General features: G+C 46.1%; 1 protein-coding gene across 7 annotated transcripts in view; it reads right to left on the reverse strand.

Annotated features, from left to right (window-relative positions):
* The window catches only part of ptpn20 (protein tyrosine phosphatase non-receptor type 20), a 436,259-nt gene that overhangs the window by 58,352 nt on the left and 365,425 nt on the right, over window positions 1–12,482 (reverse strand). For all 7 annotated transcript variants that reach the window (XM_072583170.1, XM_072583173.1, XM_072583172.1 and 4 more), the window contains 2 exons: window positions 5,335–5,436; window positions 1,346–1,422 (listed from right to left, as the gene is read on the reverse strand). In XM_072583170.1, the coding sequence (XP_072439271.1) occupies window positions 1,346–1,422; window positions 5,335–5,436 (179 nt within the window). The remainder of the gene's footprint in view (window positions 1–1,345; window positions 1,423–5,334; window positions 5,437–12,482) is intronic.

Consider the following 12,482-nt stretch of genomic DNA (forward strand, 5'->3'; position numbering starts at 1 on the left):
CTTCAATTCCCACACCAGTTGAGGTTATCACAAAGGACTCTCCTCAACCTCTCCCCTCACCTTAAGTGTCACAATCCTCAGGTTAAACTACCACCCGTTGTATCTCTGTAATGAAAGAGACTTCTTAAAAAAACTGTTAGAAAAATTAGAATATCATTTAATCAACAAATACCAACCACACTGGATTTAATATGCATCTTAGAGTTTAAAGTCTTTTCTGAATTAATGACAATTTGCTCCTGTTTATCAGATCTATCCTATTGTAAGGAGACAAACTGAATTTGATTGCACTTTCCAATTACACTTTGATTGTAATTTCCAAGCTGAATTCTTTTTATGTACATGTACATTCTCCCTGTGTCTGTGTGGGTTTCCTCCGGGTGCTCTAGTTTCCTCCCACAGTCCAAAGATGTGCAGGTTAGGTGGATTATCAGGGTAAATGCGGGGTTACAGACATAGGATGGGGGAGTGGGATTGGGTGGGGTGCTCTTTGGAGGGTGGGTGCAGACTCGATAGGCTGAACGGCCTGCTTCCACATTCCAGGGATCCTATGATTCTATGACAGAACATTTTAAATAAAGTATGTCAAATGGCTTCTTATATTGACAAACAGCGAAGATCACTCGTAAACCATAGTTCATTTCTTCAGTGAGCCTAGGGTTGTCTTAAATGACACAATGTTCTTGTGAATTAGTCATTGTAATCGGGTTTCTGGTTACAGGGACTGAAGGGTGGTTCTTTGTTTTGAACATGTGGCTGGATTTATGTTGTGTCCATACGTGAAGCATAGCGCTGTATTCAAATCCCAATTCTAGCCCCGTCATCCTCAGCCCCCACTGAGAATGCTGGGAGAACATTTCAGAGACTTGGACACTTGAAAAAGTCAGATAGGATAGGGACTTGTTAGATTTCTGCTCAGATGCTTGCTGCAGCTAGGACGCAGAGGATTGTGCTGTCATAACTACTCTGCTGAAACATGGGCATTGATATCAATGGGAGTGGATTGTAAAGAAATACTCAATGTTGGGAATTTCCCTGCGTTCTGACCATGTCAGATTTGCACAGGGCACTTGAGGGCAGAATTGGCATTTCTGGGCCTGGTTGAACGAAAAATTGCATATGATCAAATTGGCCTTCTGTCCACACTGCTAATACATCTGCAGGCCCCAACTCCCATTCCAGTCATGCAAGACTCAAACAGGCCTGAACGGGTACCGGCACATCCCACCATATTTACCTTAAGTGTCTCAGCCAGACCTGGGAAACTCTGGCGGAGTCAGGGTCAGAGGTCACCTGTGACAACTCCGCCAAGTTTGTGGAGTGCGGCTGAGATCTTTTCTCTTACCTCCCAGGAATCTCCAGGATCTTCACTCATGTGTTCAGAATCAAACGCTTGTGGATTGTGCTGTGAAAATTGTATCTCTGACAAATAAAAAATAAACCTATGTGAGCATCAATAACTATTGATACAAATATACGTGTGTATGTTTACAGTGTAGAAGTTCAAATACAAAGGTAAGAGCAGGAAAATTTAGTGTAGGAGGTGGAGGGGTGACCTTATGGAGGTTGATCAAATCATGAGAGACAGCGATAAGGTGAATAGCCAAGTTCTTTCCCCTTGGGTCTGGAGTTCAACTGTTGAGGGTAGAGGTTTAAGGTGAGAGGGAAAAGATGTAAAAGGTACCTGAGGGACAACTTTTTCACACAGAGGATGGTTTGTATTTGGAATTAACTGCCAGAGGAAGATACATTTACAGCATTTAAAAGACATTTGGACAGGCAAGTGAATAGAAAAGGTTTAGAGGGACATGTCAAATAGTTTAGTTCGGGAAACCTGGTTTGCATGGATGGGTTGGACCGAAGGGTCTGTTTCTGTGCTGTTTGACTATTTGTTCATGATTACCTGGCTATTTAGGAGACCTTGCTGAGTACTAATTTCCACATTACAATAGTGACTGTTACACACAGAAAACATCCTGCTTGCTGTAAAGTAATTTGAGACAAAAAAAACTGCAGATAGTAGGCAAGCAGGAGGCTGGAAGAACACAACAAGCCAGGCAGCATCAGGAGGTGGAGAAGTCAACACTTCAGGTGAGACATCCAGTGGTCTTTAAAAGCACTGTATAACTTCAAATCTTTTTGTTCATAATAAGAATCAAAAATCTGGAGAAACGCAACAGGTCTGGTAGCATTTTTGGAAAGAGAAACTGAGTTAATAGTTCGAGTTCAATATCACCTTTTCTTACTCGTTCATCGGGTGGAAGCTGGGATGATGGTTTGACTAGTATGTAAAAACCAGACCATTTAGTCTCCAAATGGCATAATGAGCTCAGAGCAATAGAACACAAGGTGCATTTCAACCATTGCATGTAGATAAATCGTTTAAATATCCCAGCAATACAGGAGAACAGGCGTAAAGGCAAACTTCAGACAGAATACAACACTGCAGGTGTAACAGTGGGAGCTGCTCACAACACAATACACAAAATGGAAAGACTGGGGTTATGCTGGAAGCTGAGGCTCATTCAGTGTGGCCAGGATAACACCATAAGATATCGGAGCAGAATTAGGCCATTCAGCCCATCCAGTCTGCTCCACCCTTCAATTGTGGCTGATGTGTTTCTCAACCCCATTCTCCTCGCTGTAACCCTCGATCCTCTTATGAATAAATCTCTCTGTTCAGTGCACTCAATGACTTGGCCTCCACAGCCTTCTGTGCCTGGAAAGCTCCATTGCCCCAGTGGTGACTTTCCAAGCTGGCTGGGGTATGAGGGGAACCAGAGCAAATGATTGCAAAGTTAGAAAATCTGAACCGAAAGCAGAGCACACTGGAAACACTCCGCAAGTAAATAGACTAGATTTACCACAGTGGGAAAAAGAGAAACAGACGACTGTATCTGGGTGCTAAACCCACCCTAAGGGGCAGAAAAGGCACTTGTTGCAAATTTCAAGGTGTATTTAGTTAACTGCAGCCGAGTTCATCCATTTCAGTGTAACGGATAGGCACTCAATGTTCGGGACACCAATCAGAAGCTGTCCAGTTTGAAAGAAGCAACAAAGGGAGGGTGAGGAAGAGAGAGAGAGAGAGAGAGAGAGAAGAGGTCCTTCACGATAAAGGTGCTCTCTCTCCCCCTCTCTCTCTCTCACGCACTCTCTCTTCTTTCTCTCTCCATCCTCTCTCTCTCTTCTCTCTCCCTCTCTCTCTCTTCTCTCTCTTCCCCCCCCCCTTCTCTCTCTCCTCTCTCTCTCTTCTCATTCTTTCTCTCTCCCCCCCCAGCCCCCTCTCTCCCCCCCAGCCCCCTCTCTACCCCAACAGCCCCCTCTCTCTCCCAACAACCCCCTCCCCCCACCTCTCGCTCTCTTTCTCCAAACTTGCATAAACCTTTAGTGAAAGAAAAGCCTTCTGTCCACACTGCTAATACATCTGCAGGCCCCAACTCCCATTCCAGGCTCGCAAGACTCACTGCTGCAGGCCCTCCTGGGGCGACTCCAGGACTCAGTCAGGGAAGGTTTCCAGAGCTGGCTGTCCTGCTGGGGGGGGGGGGGTTCCCCACACCTACCCAGTCTGTTACAGGACAGGATCCAGGCATCTTAACCATCTGCTGCTCACTGCAATCTGGGGGCCAAGTGGAATATCCATTTCATTGGCCTCACTTATCGCAAAAGGTCATGGGGAGAGAGAGAGGGAAGGTTCATCAAGCAGGATTGTTGAGCAAACTGGTACAGAGGGGCCTCCTTCTCCAAGGAACAAAATGGACCAAAATGTCTCAGCATTATCTCTTTTTTTCCAGCACAGGTGGATCCAGACCCGAACTCTCAATTACGTCAGTGGCTCACATTCTTGAAGATGGGGGCATCAGCTCATTTGGGGGCAAATGGCCCATCTGGTAAAGGGCACAGAGGTCAGCCAACCCCACAAGGGGTCTCCCGATGTCATTCCTGGGTTACAGCCTGGCATTACCTGGTTTCTTTCCTTAGCATTATTCCTTTGGAAGACAATCCCATCTTGCCTTCTACATAGAACTTAGAACATAGAACATTACAGCGCAGTACAGGCCCTTTGGCCCTCGATGTTGCGCCGACCTGTCATACCAATCTGAAGCCCAGCTAACCTACACTATTCCATGTATGTTCTTTGCGCTGGTTTCAAAAAGTATGATGCTAGAAGCCTCACCCCACCCCGTCCCAATGAAACTGACCACTCCCCACACCGACTCCCAGCCTAAAGGAGCAGATGGATCACCCTGCCATTTGTAACAAATATGACTGACTGACTGACAGATTCCCCCAGAGGGCTGGCACAGGCACTATGGGCTGAATGGTCTTCGTAACATTCTGTGCGAATCTCCACCAAAGCCGCATTGCTGTCAAGAGTGGGCAGAATGCCAAATTGACACCCCATCAGTAATGGCCAACATTAGACAGCATGTTAAATAGGCATCACTCCTCAATCCTGAAGGATGTATCTGTAAAATGTTGTGAAACTTGAAAGAGTTAATAAAAGATTTACAAGGATATTGCCGGGGGCGGGGGGGGGGGGGGGGGGGGGGGGGGGGTAGAGGTGCGGAGGGAGGTGTCTAAAACTAGGGGGCATAGGTTTAAGTGGGAGGGGAAAGATTTAAAAGGGATCTGAGAGGCAATTCTTTCACACAGAGGATGGGGTATGTATAGAATGAGGTGTTAGAGGAAATGGTGGAGGCTGGTGCAATTGCAACATTTAAAAGGCATCTGGATGGGTATATAAATAGGAAGGGTTGAGCGGGATATGGGTCAAATGCTGACAAATTGGACGAGATTAATTTAGAGTATTTCGTTGGCATGAATAAGTTGGACTAAAGGGTCTGTTTCTGAGCTGTACATCTCTATGACTCTGTGAGGTGTTTGATAGCATCATAGAATCCTGACAGTGTGGAAAGAGGCCACTCAGCCCATTGAGTCTACACTAACCCTCCAAAGGGCATCCCACCCAGACCCACATCCTAGCAGCACAACCCAACATTAACTATGAATAATCCACCTATCCTGGACACTATGGGGCAATTTAACATGGCCTATCCAACTAACCTGTCCATCTTTGGACTGTGGATGGAAACACGGAGCACCTGGAGGAAACCTACGCAGTCACCTGAGGCTGGAATTGAAGCCGGTGCTGTGAGGCGGCAGTGCCAACCATGTGCCACCTGGTTAAAAATGTCCACAGGGAATCACCGAAATTTATTGCAAAATTCAGTTGGTCTATTTTGTTAAAACTCTATTCTGAACTTGTTTCTTACATTTCAACAAATAATTTCAAAATACAAGTTGTGGACTATGCAAGATGGTTTCGAAGATTACCTTGCACTTGTTCCAAAGGCTGTTCACCATTTGTATAGTGACTGCTTCCTTCAGGAATGCTGCTGCCAGAGGAATGTTTTCCCAGTGAAGACATTTCAGCAACTGTTTGACAAAAGACAGAGTGCTTAGAGCATGATATGACACCTGAGCTCACAGCTAGTTTTCCTGTCTCTCTGTTTGCACTATGGCCCCTAGTTTGAGGTGATGTGATCGTCCCCATTGAAAACAGCGAGGGTTGTCACGACTACGCTGAGCAGTCAGATACTCAGCACTGTGAAGGCTTTACAGCAGATGGGGTCCAAAAATGAAAACGATGTTGTCCTGTTCTTTCATGATTTGGAGGTGCTGGTGTTGGAGGGGGTGGACAAAGTTAAAAATCACACAGCACCAGCTTATCGTCCAACAGGTTAATTTGGAAGCATTAGCTTTCGGAGCGCTGCTCCTTCATCAAGTGGTTGTGGAGTGTAAGATCATAAGACACAGAATTTATAGCAAAAGTTTACAGTGTGATGTAACTGAAATTATGTTTTGAAAAATACCTGAATTGTTTGTTAATTCTCTCATCTTTTAGAATGAGCATGCTGGTTTCAGTTCTTTCATATGTAAATTCCAGAACTTTCTTAAAGTTACATTCTCAAGTGAACTTTAATAAAAAGTGCCATGTTGGCTCAGATAATGCATTGAAGGTGTGAGGTGCCCTGTGTGAGGCTGTCTGTGCCACAATGTTCAGACTGATTCTAATCTAAAACAAAGTTACAGAATCTTACTTGGATTCATGCAGTTTTTGAACGAAATAAAATGTAATTCTGCAACTACAAATTACCCCACAAACTTATGTGTGCGTGTGTGCTGGGGGTGGGGGGAGGGGTGGTGTATGAGTGTCTGTGAGAGAGTGAGTGTATTTATGTGTGTGAGTTTGAGTGTAATGGGGTATAAGTCTGTGGGAGTGTATGTGTGAGCATATGTGAGAGACAGCTCTGAACCCAAGATCCAGATTGAGGCCATCCCAATGGGTACCAAACTTGGCGATCAGCCTCTGCTCGGCCACTTTGCCTTGTTGCCTGTCCCGAAGTCCGCCTTGCAGGATGGTCACCTGAAGGTCCGAGGTTGAATGGCGCAGACCGCTGAAATGTTCCCCGACTGGGAGGGAACACACTTGTCTGTTGATTGTTGTGTGGTGTCCATTCAGTTGCCGTAGCCTCTGTTCAGTCTCGCCAATGTACCATGCCTCGGGGCATCCTTGCCTGTAGCGTATGAGATAGACAACATTGGCTGAGTCACATGATTATCTGCCACATACATGGTGGGAGGTGTCCCCACGCGTAATGGTGGTATCCATGTCAACACTCTGACACATCTTGCAGCATCTGCCATGACAAGGTTGTATGATGTGGTCCTGAAAGCCATGGTTCGAACAAGACTTCTTCTCTATGCAGGATCTCCAACCAATACTATACACCAATACTATTGACGACATTTTCTTCCTCTGGAGTCATGGTGAGGAGCCACTGAAACAACTACACAGTGATATCAATGAGTTTCAGCCCACCATCAAACTCATCATGGACTACTCTCTAGTATCTGTCTCATTCTTGGACACACGCATCTCCCTCAAGGATGGGCACCTCAGCACCTCACTCTATCGCAAACCCACAGATAACCTCACAACGGTACACTTCTTTAGCTTCCACCTGAAACATATTAAAACAGCCATCCTCTATAGACAAACTCTACGTGTTCAGATGCGGAGGAACACGACGGGCACTTGGAAGTAGTCAAGGATGCCCTCTTAAGAACAGGGTATGATGCTCAACTCATCAACTGCCAGTTCTGACGTGCCCCAGTAAGAAACCGTAATGACCTCCTCAGAGGACAGACATGAGCTGCAACCGACAGGGTACCCTTCATTGTCCAGGATTTCCCAGGAGCTGAAAAACTCTGCCATGTTCTTTGCAGTCTGCAACACCTTATCAATGAGGATGGGCACCTCACCAAGACCTTCCCCACATCTCCAGTTCTCACCTTTAAACAACCACCAAACCTCAAACAGATTATTGTTCATAGCAAAATGCCCAGCTTTCAGGCCAACACCATACAACCTTGTCATGGTAGACGCTGCAAGACATGTCAGAACGTGGACACAGATGTCACCATTACATATGGGGACACCACCCACCGTGTACGTGGTATGTACTCATGATGTGACTCGGCCAACGTTGTCTATCTCTTACGCTGCAGGCAAGGGTACCCTGAGGCATGGTACATTGGTGAGACCAAGCAGAGGTTATGGCAATGAATGAATGGACATTGCACAACAATCAACTGACAGGAGTGTTCCCTCCCAGTCGGGGAACACTTCAGCGGTCTGGGACATTCGGCCTCGGACCTTCGGGTGACCATCCTCCAAGGCGGACTTTGGGACAAGCAACAATGCAAAGTGTCCATGCAGAGGCTGATAGCCAAGTTCTGTACCCATAGGGAGGACCTCAACTGGGACCTTGGGTTCATGTCACACTACAGGTGACCCCACTGCACTACACAGACACAGACACACACACACAAACACAGATAGACACACACTGCATGAATCCATGTATGATTCAGTAAATCCCTTTTTTAGATTAGAATCACACAGGACACCTGACACCTTCAATACCTTATCTGGGCCAACATGGCACCTATTATTGAAGTTCACTTGAGAATGTAACTTTAAGAAAGTTCTGGAATTTATATATGAAAGAACTGAAACCAGCATGGTCATTCTAAAAGATGAGACACTTAACAAACAATCCAGGTCTTTTTCATTATATTATTTCAGTTACATCACACTGTAAACTTTAGCTATAAATTCTGTGTCTTATGATCTTATACTCCACAACCACCTGATGAAGGAGCAGCGCTCCGAAAGCTAGTGCTTCCAAATAAACCTGTTGGACTATAACCTGGTGTTGTGTGATTTTTAATTTTGTTCTCTGATGAATTTGCAAAATAGCCCATGTTTAAAATTTCCATTCAGGAGTTCAAATTCCTCCATGGCCTCTTTTCTAACTCCCTCAAGCTCCACAACCTCCTGAAGTCTCCATCTTCAATCCCAACACTAGTGGCAGAGTAATCAATCTCCCTTCATAAACCTCTGCATTTTTATCTTGTCCACCTGATACAAGATGCTATGAAAAGCCTTTAATCAGAGTTTTGGTCATCTCATAGCTCCTCCTGTGGCTCACTGAAAAATGTTGATTAAATACACATCTGTGAAGTGCTTTGGATATTTCAGCCGCTATATAAAGGTAGGTTATTGTTGAGTATTGTCTTCATCGGTAAACTAGCAATCAGATGAAGACATTCCCAACAATGTTTCACATTTTGTAATCATTCTTCACAATTGGACAGGCAAGTGGGACTTCAAAAATAAGGTAATTTTCACTTTAAATAGTCAACTCCATAAAGGTATATCTTACACAGCCACAGGCCTTTGTATTACCCCCAACCTCATACCCCAACACACACACACACATACACACACACACAAATATGGTATAATGATGTTACACCGTTCCACAATGCACTGTGTTGCTTTCATACGGGTAGCTACACTGGCACCACCCCCCACCTTTTCCTCCGCTACATCGATGACTGTATCGGCGCTGCCTCGTGCTCCCACGAGGAGGTTGAACAGTTCATCCACTTTACCAACACCTTCCACCCCGACCTCAAATTTACCTGGACTGTCTCAGACTACTCCCTCCCCTTCCTAGACCTCTCCATTTCTATCTCGGGCGACCGAATCAACATGGACATTTACTATAAACCGACCGACTCTCACAGCTACCTCGATTACACCTCCTCCCACCCTGCCCCCTGTAAAAATGCCATCCCATATTCCCAATTACTTCGTCTCCGCCGCATCTGCTCCCAGGAGGACAAGTTCCAATACCGTACAACCCAGATGGCCTCCTTCTTCAAAGACCGCGATTTCCCTCCAGTTGTGATCGACGATGCCCTCCACCGCATCTCCTCCACTTCCCGCTTCTCCAACCTTGAGCCCCGCCCCTCCAATCACACCAGGACAGAACCCCACTGGTCCTCACCTACCACCCCACCAACCTCCGTATACATCGTATCATCCTCACCTCCAAACGGACCCCACCATTAGGGATATATTTCCCTCCCCTCCCCTATCAGCGTTCCGAAAAGACCACTCTCTCCATGACTCCCTCATCAGGTCCACACCCCCCACCAACTCAACCTCCACTGCCGGCACCTTCCCTGCGACTGCAAGAAATGCAAAACTTGCGCCCACACCTCCCCCCTCACTTCCCTCCAAGGCCCCAAGGGATCCTTCCATATCTGCCACAAATTCACCTGCACCTCCACTCACATCATTTACTGCATCCGCTGCACCCGATGTGGCCTCCTCTATATTGGGGAGACAGGATGCCTACTTGCGGAATGTTTCAGAGAACACGTCTGACACACCTGGACCAACCAACCCAACCAGCCCGTGGCTCAACACTTCAGTTCCCCCTCCCAATCCACCAAGGACATGCAGGTCATTGGACTCCTCCATTGCCAGACCATAACAACACGACGGCTGGAGGAAGAGCACCTCATCTTCCACCTAGGAACCCTCCAACCACAAGTGATGAACTCAGATTTCTCCAGTTTCCTCATTTCCCCTCCCCCCACCTTGTCTCAGTCCCAACCCTCAAACTCAGCACCGCCTTCCTAACCTGCAATCTTCTTCCTGACCTCTCCGCCCCCACCCCCACTCCGGCCTATCACCCTCACCTTGACCTCCTTCCACCTATCGCTTTTCCAACGCCCCCTCCCCCAAGTCCCTCCTCCCTACCTTTTATCTTAGCCCGCTTGGCACACTCTCCTCATTCCTGAAGAAGGGCTGATGCCCGAAACGTCGATTCTCCTGCTCCTTGGATGCTGCCTGACCTGCTGCGTTTTTCCAGCAACACATTTTCAGCTCTGATCGCCAGCGTCTGCAGTCCTCACTTTCTCCTCGAAGATTCATACGGGTGGGCCAGGTGTGCTTTAAAACAACAGCTTCCATCTATAATTTTCCTAGGTATGATTGTCACCAGAATTTCCCTGAATGCCCTTTTCCTACTTTCCGAAGTTTCTCTGATCCTTCTTCTCCACAATTTTTTTCTGCCACTCTCCCCAGTTCCTTTACATTGCCCTGCCCCTGTCTGACCGGATTACCTCTCTGTCTCTTTTTGCTCTGTCTCCCACAAATCTGCTTCCCGTTATGAGAATGGCTTTCATACACTCATAACTCACAGTGAGTTCAGTAATGTGCTTGATTCAATTAGTCTGTACCACAGAGATTCAAAAGTTGCTTCTCATAAGAATTCAACAAAAATTTTCAAATTCCATATTTAATAGCAACTTTAATGAAAAACAGATATGAACAGGGAAAAAAAATCATTTTGCCACATCTGTTTGATTACTTTGTAGACTATTATTACATGAGGGTTACACATTTTCATTTTATTAAATGCTGATATGAGTTTTCTGATTTCATTAAAATGATTTGTCGTGAGGTGTACATTTAGTCAATTGTGATTTAAATGGTTCTGTGTGTAGAGGATCCATATGTTTTTAGATATAGAGGTTTACATCATTATTCTGTATGGGAAGGCTTTTCATTGAATCATAGAATCCCTATAATGTGGAAACAGGCTATTCGCCCCAACAAGTCCACACCAACCCTCCGAAGAATATCCCATCCAGATCCACATCCCGACACTATCCCTGTAATCCTGCATTTCCCATGGCCAATCCACCTAACCTGCAAATCTTTGGACTGTGGGAGGAAACCAGAGTAGCTGGAGGAAACCCACACAGACACGGGGAGAATGTGCAAACTCCACACAGACAGTCACTGAGGCTGGCATCAAACCCAGGTCCCTGGTGCAGTTGGAGGCGTGAATTTTGAAGTTGATTTATGAAATCTCTTGTTGAGATAAGAACATCTGGTAAAGGACCAGGAGCAGCTCATAGGACACATTGTACTTCTTTCACTGTTCCATACAATCATGGCTGATCAGCTTCAAAAACACTTTCCTGCCCATTCCTCACTCCATGAAGCACCAGACAAGTGACTTTCCCAGCCCTAACTGTCTTCAGCAGCAGTTGCAAAGACACCTAACTTTTAAGTGAAGTAATTTAGTCTCATCACCATTCTTCCGATCACCATTAACCCCACCTCCATCCACCTATTGCAACCCTCCCCCCTGCTCCACCCCCCTTCCCATTTATCTCTCCACCCCAGAGGCTCCCTGCCTCATTCCTGATGAAGGGCTTATGCCTGTAAAGTCGATTCTCCTGCTCCTCGGATGCTGACTGACCTGCTGTGCTTTCCCAGCACCACACTCTCGACTCTGATCTCCAGCATCTGCAGTCCTCACTTTCTCTTACCTGTCTGATTGTTTGCCTCAGTATCACGTTTCATTTGATGCTACTCCTTTGGAGCTGAGGTTGAGATTGGGGGAAGCCAACTTTGACCGAAAAAGTGCATCAGGAGAAGGGGGGTTAATTTAAACTGAAGTGGGAGAGGCAGAGGGGCAATTCTTATGTTTAAAATTGGAAGAGGTGGAAGGAGATTAGAATAATACTCTTGATCTTGTGTTGCTTAAGCATGCTTGAAGTCTGCTCAGGTAAGGGCACATTAACATTATTTAAGAGACATTTTATTTTACCTTGTCACAAGACTGCAAAAACAAACAAGATTGTGTAACATTACGCAAATTCTAAAGCCACATTACTTCTACAAAAGCCACAGAAATTACTGATTTACTTAAAGCACACAAAGTCCCAATTTACCTGGTTCAAGGAATCGAGTGAACAGATAACATTGATCAGTGTTAGCAATGATCAGATGCTAGGCTGACCAAGCATCCCCAACTGGTTATTATTGCACAAACCAATCAGCTACCTGTTACCATCCAAATCATTCTCTATGTCTCCTGATCTTCGGGCACCTGGTGCGGAGGAGGGAGGGTAGATCAGGGGACTACCTCGTGGGTCTAGTCCTGGGCCTGGCCAGGTTGGCCATAAACAGGTCCAGGCAGCGGGCCATGGAGGGGGTCGTTAGGGCTTCTGCCTGCCCCTCTTCTGCGGTTATGTTAGAGCCC

The sequence above is a fragment of the Chiloscyllium punctatum genome, chromosome 13, assembly GCF_047496795.1.
Source record: "Chiloscyllium punctatum isolate Juve2018m chromosome 13, sChiPun1.3, whole genome shotgun sequence".
Taxonomy (NCBI): Eukaryota; Metazoa; Chordata; class Chondrichthyes; order Orectolobiformes; family Hemiscylliidae; genus Chiloscyllium; species Chiloscyllium punctatum.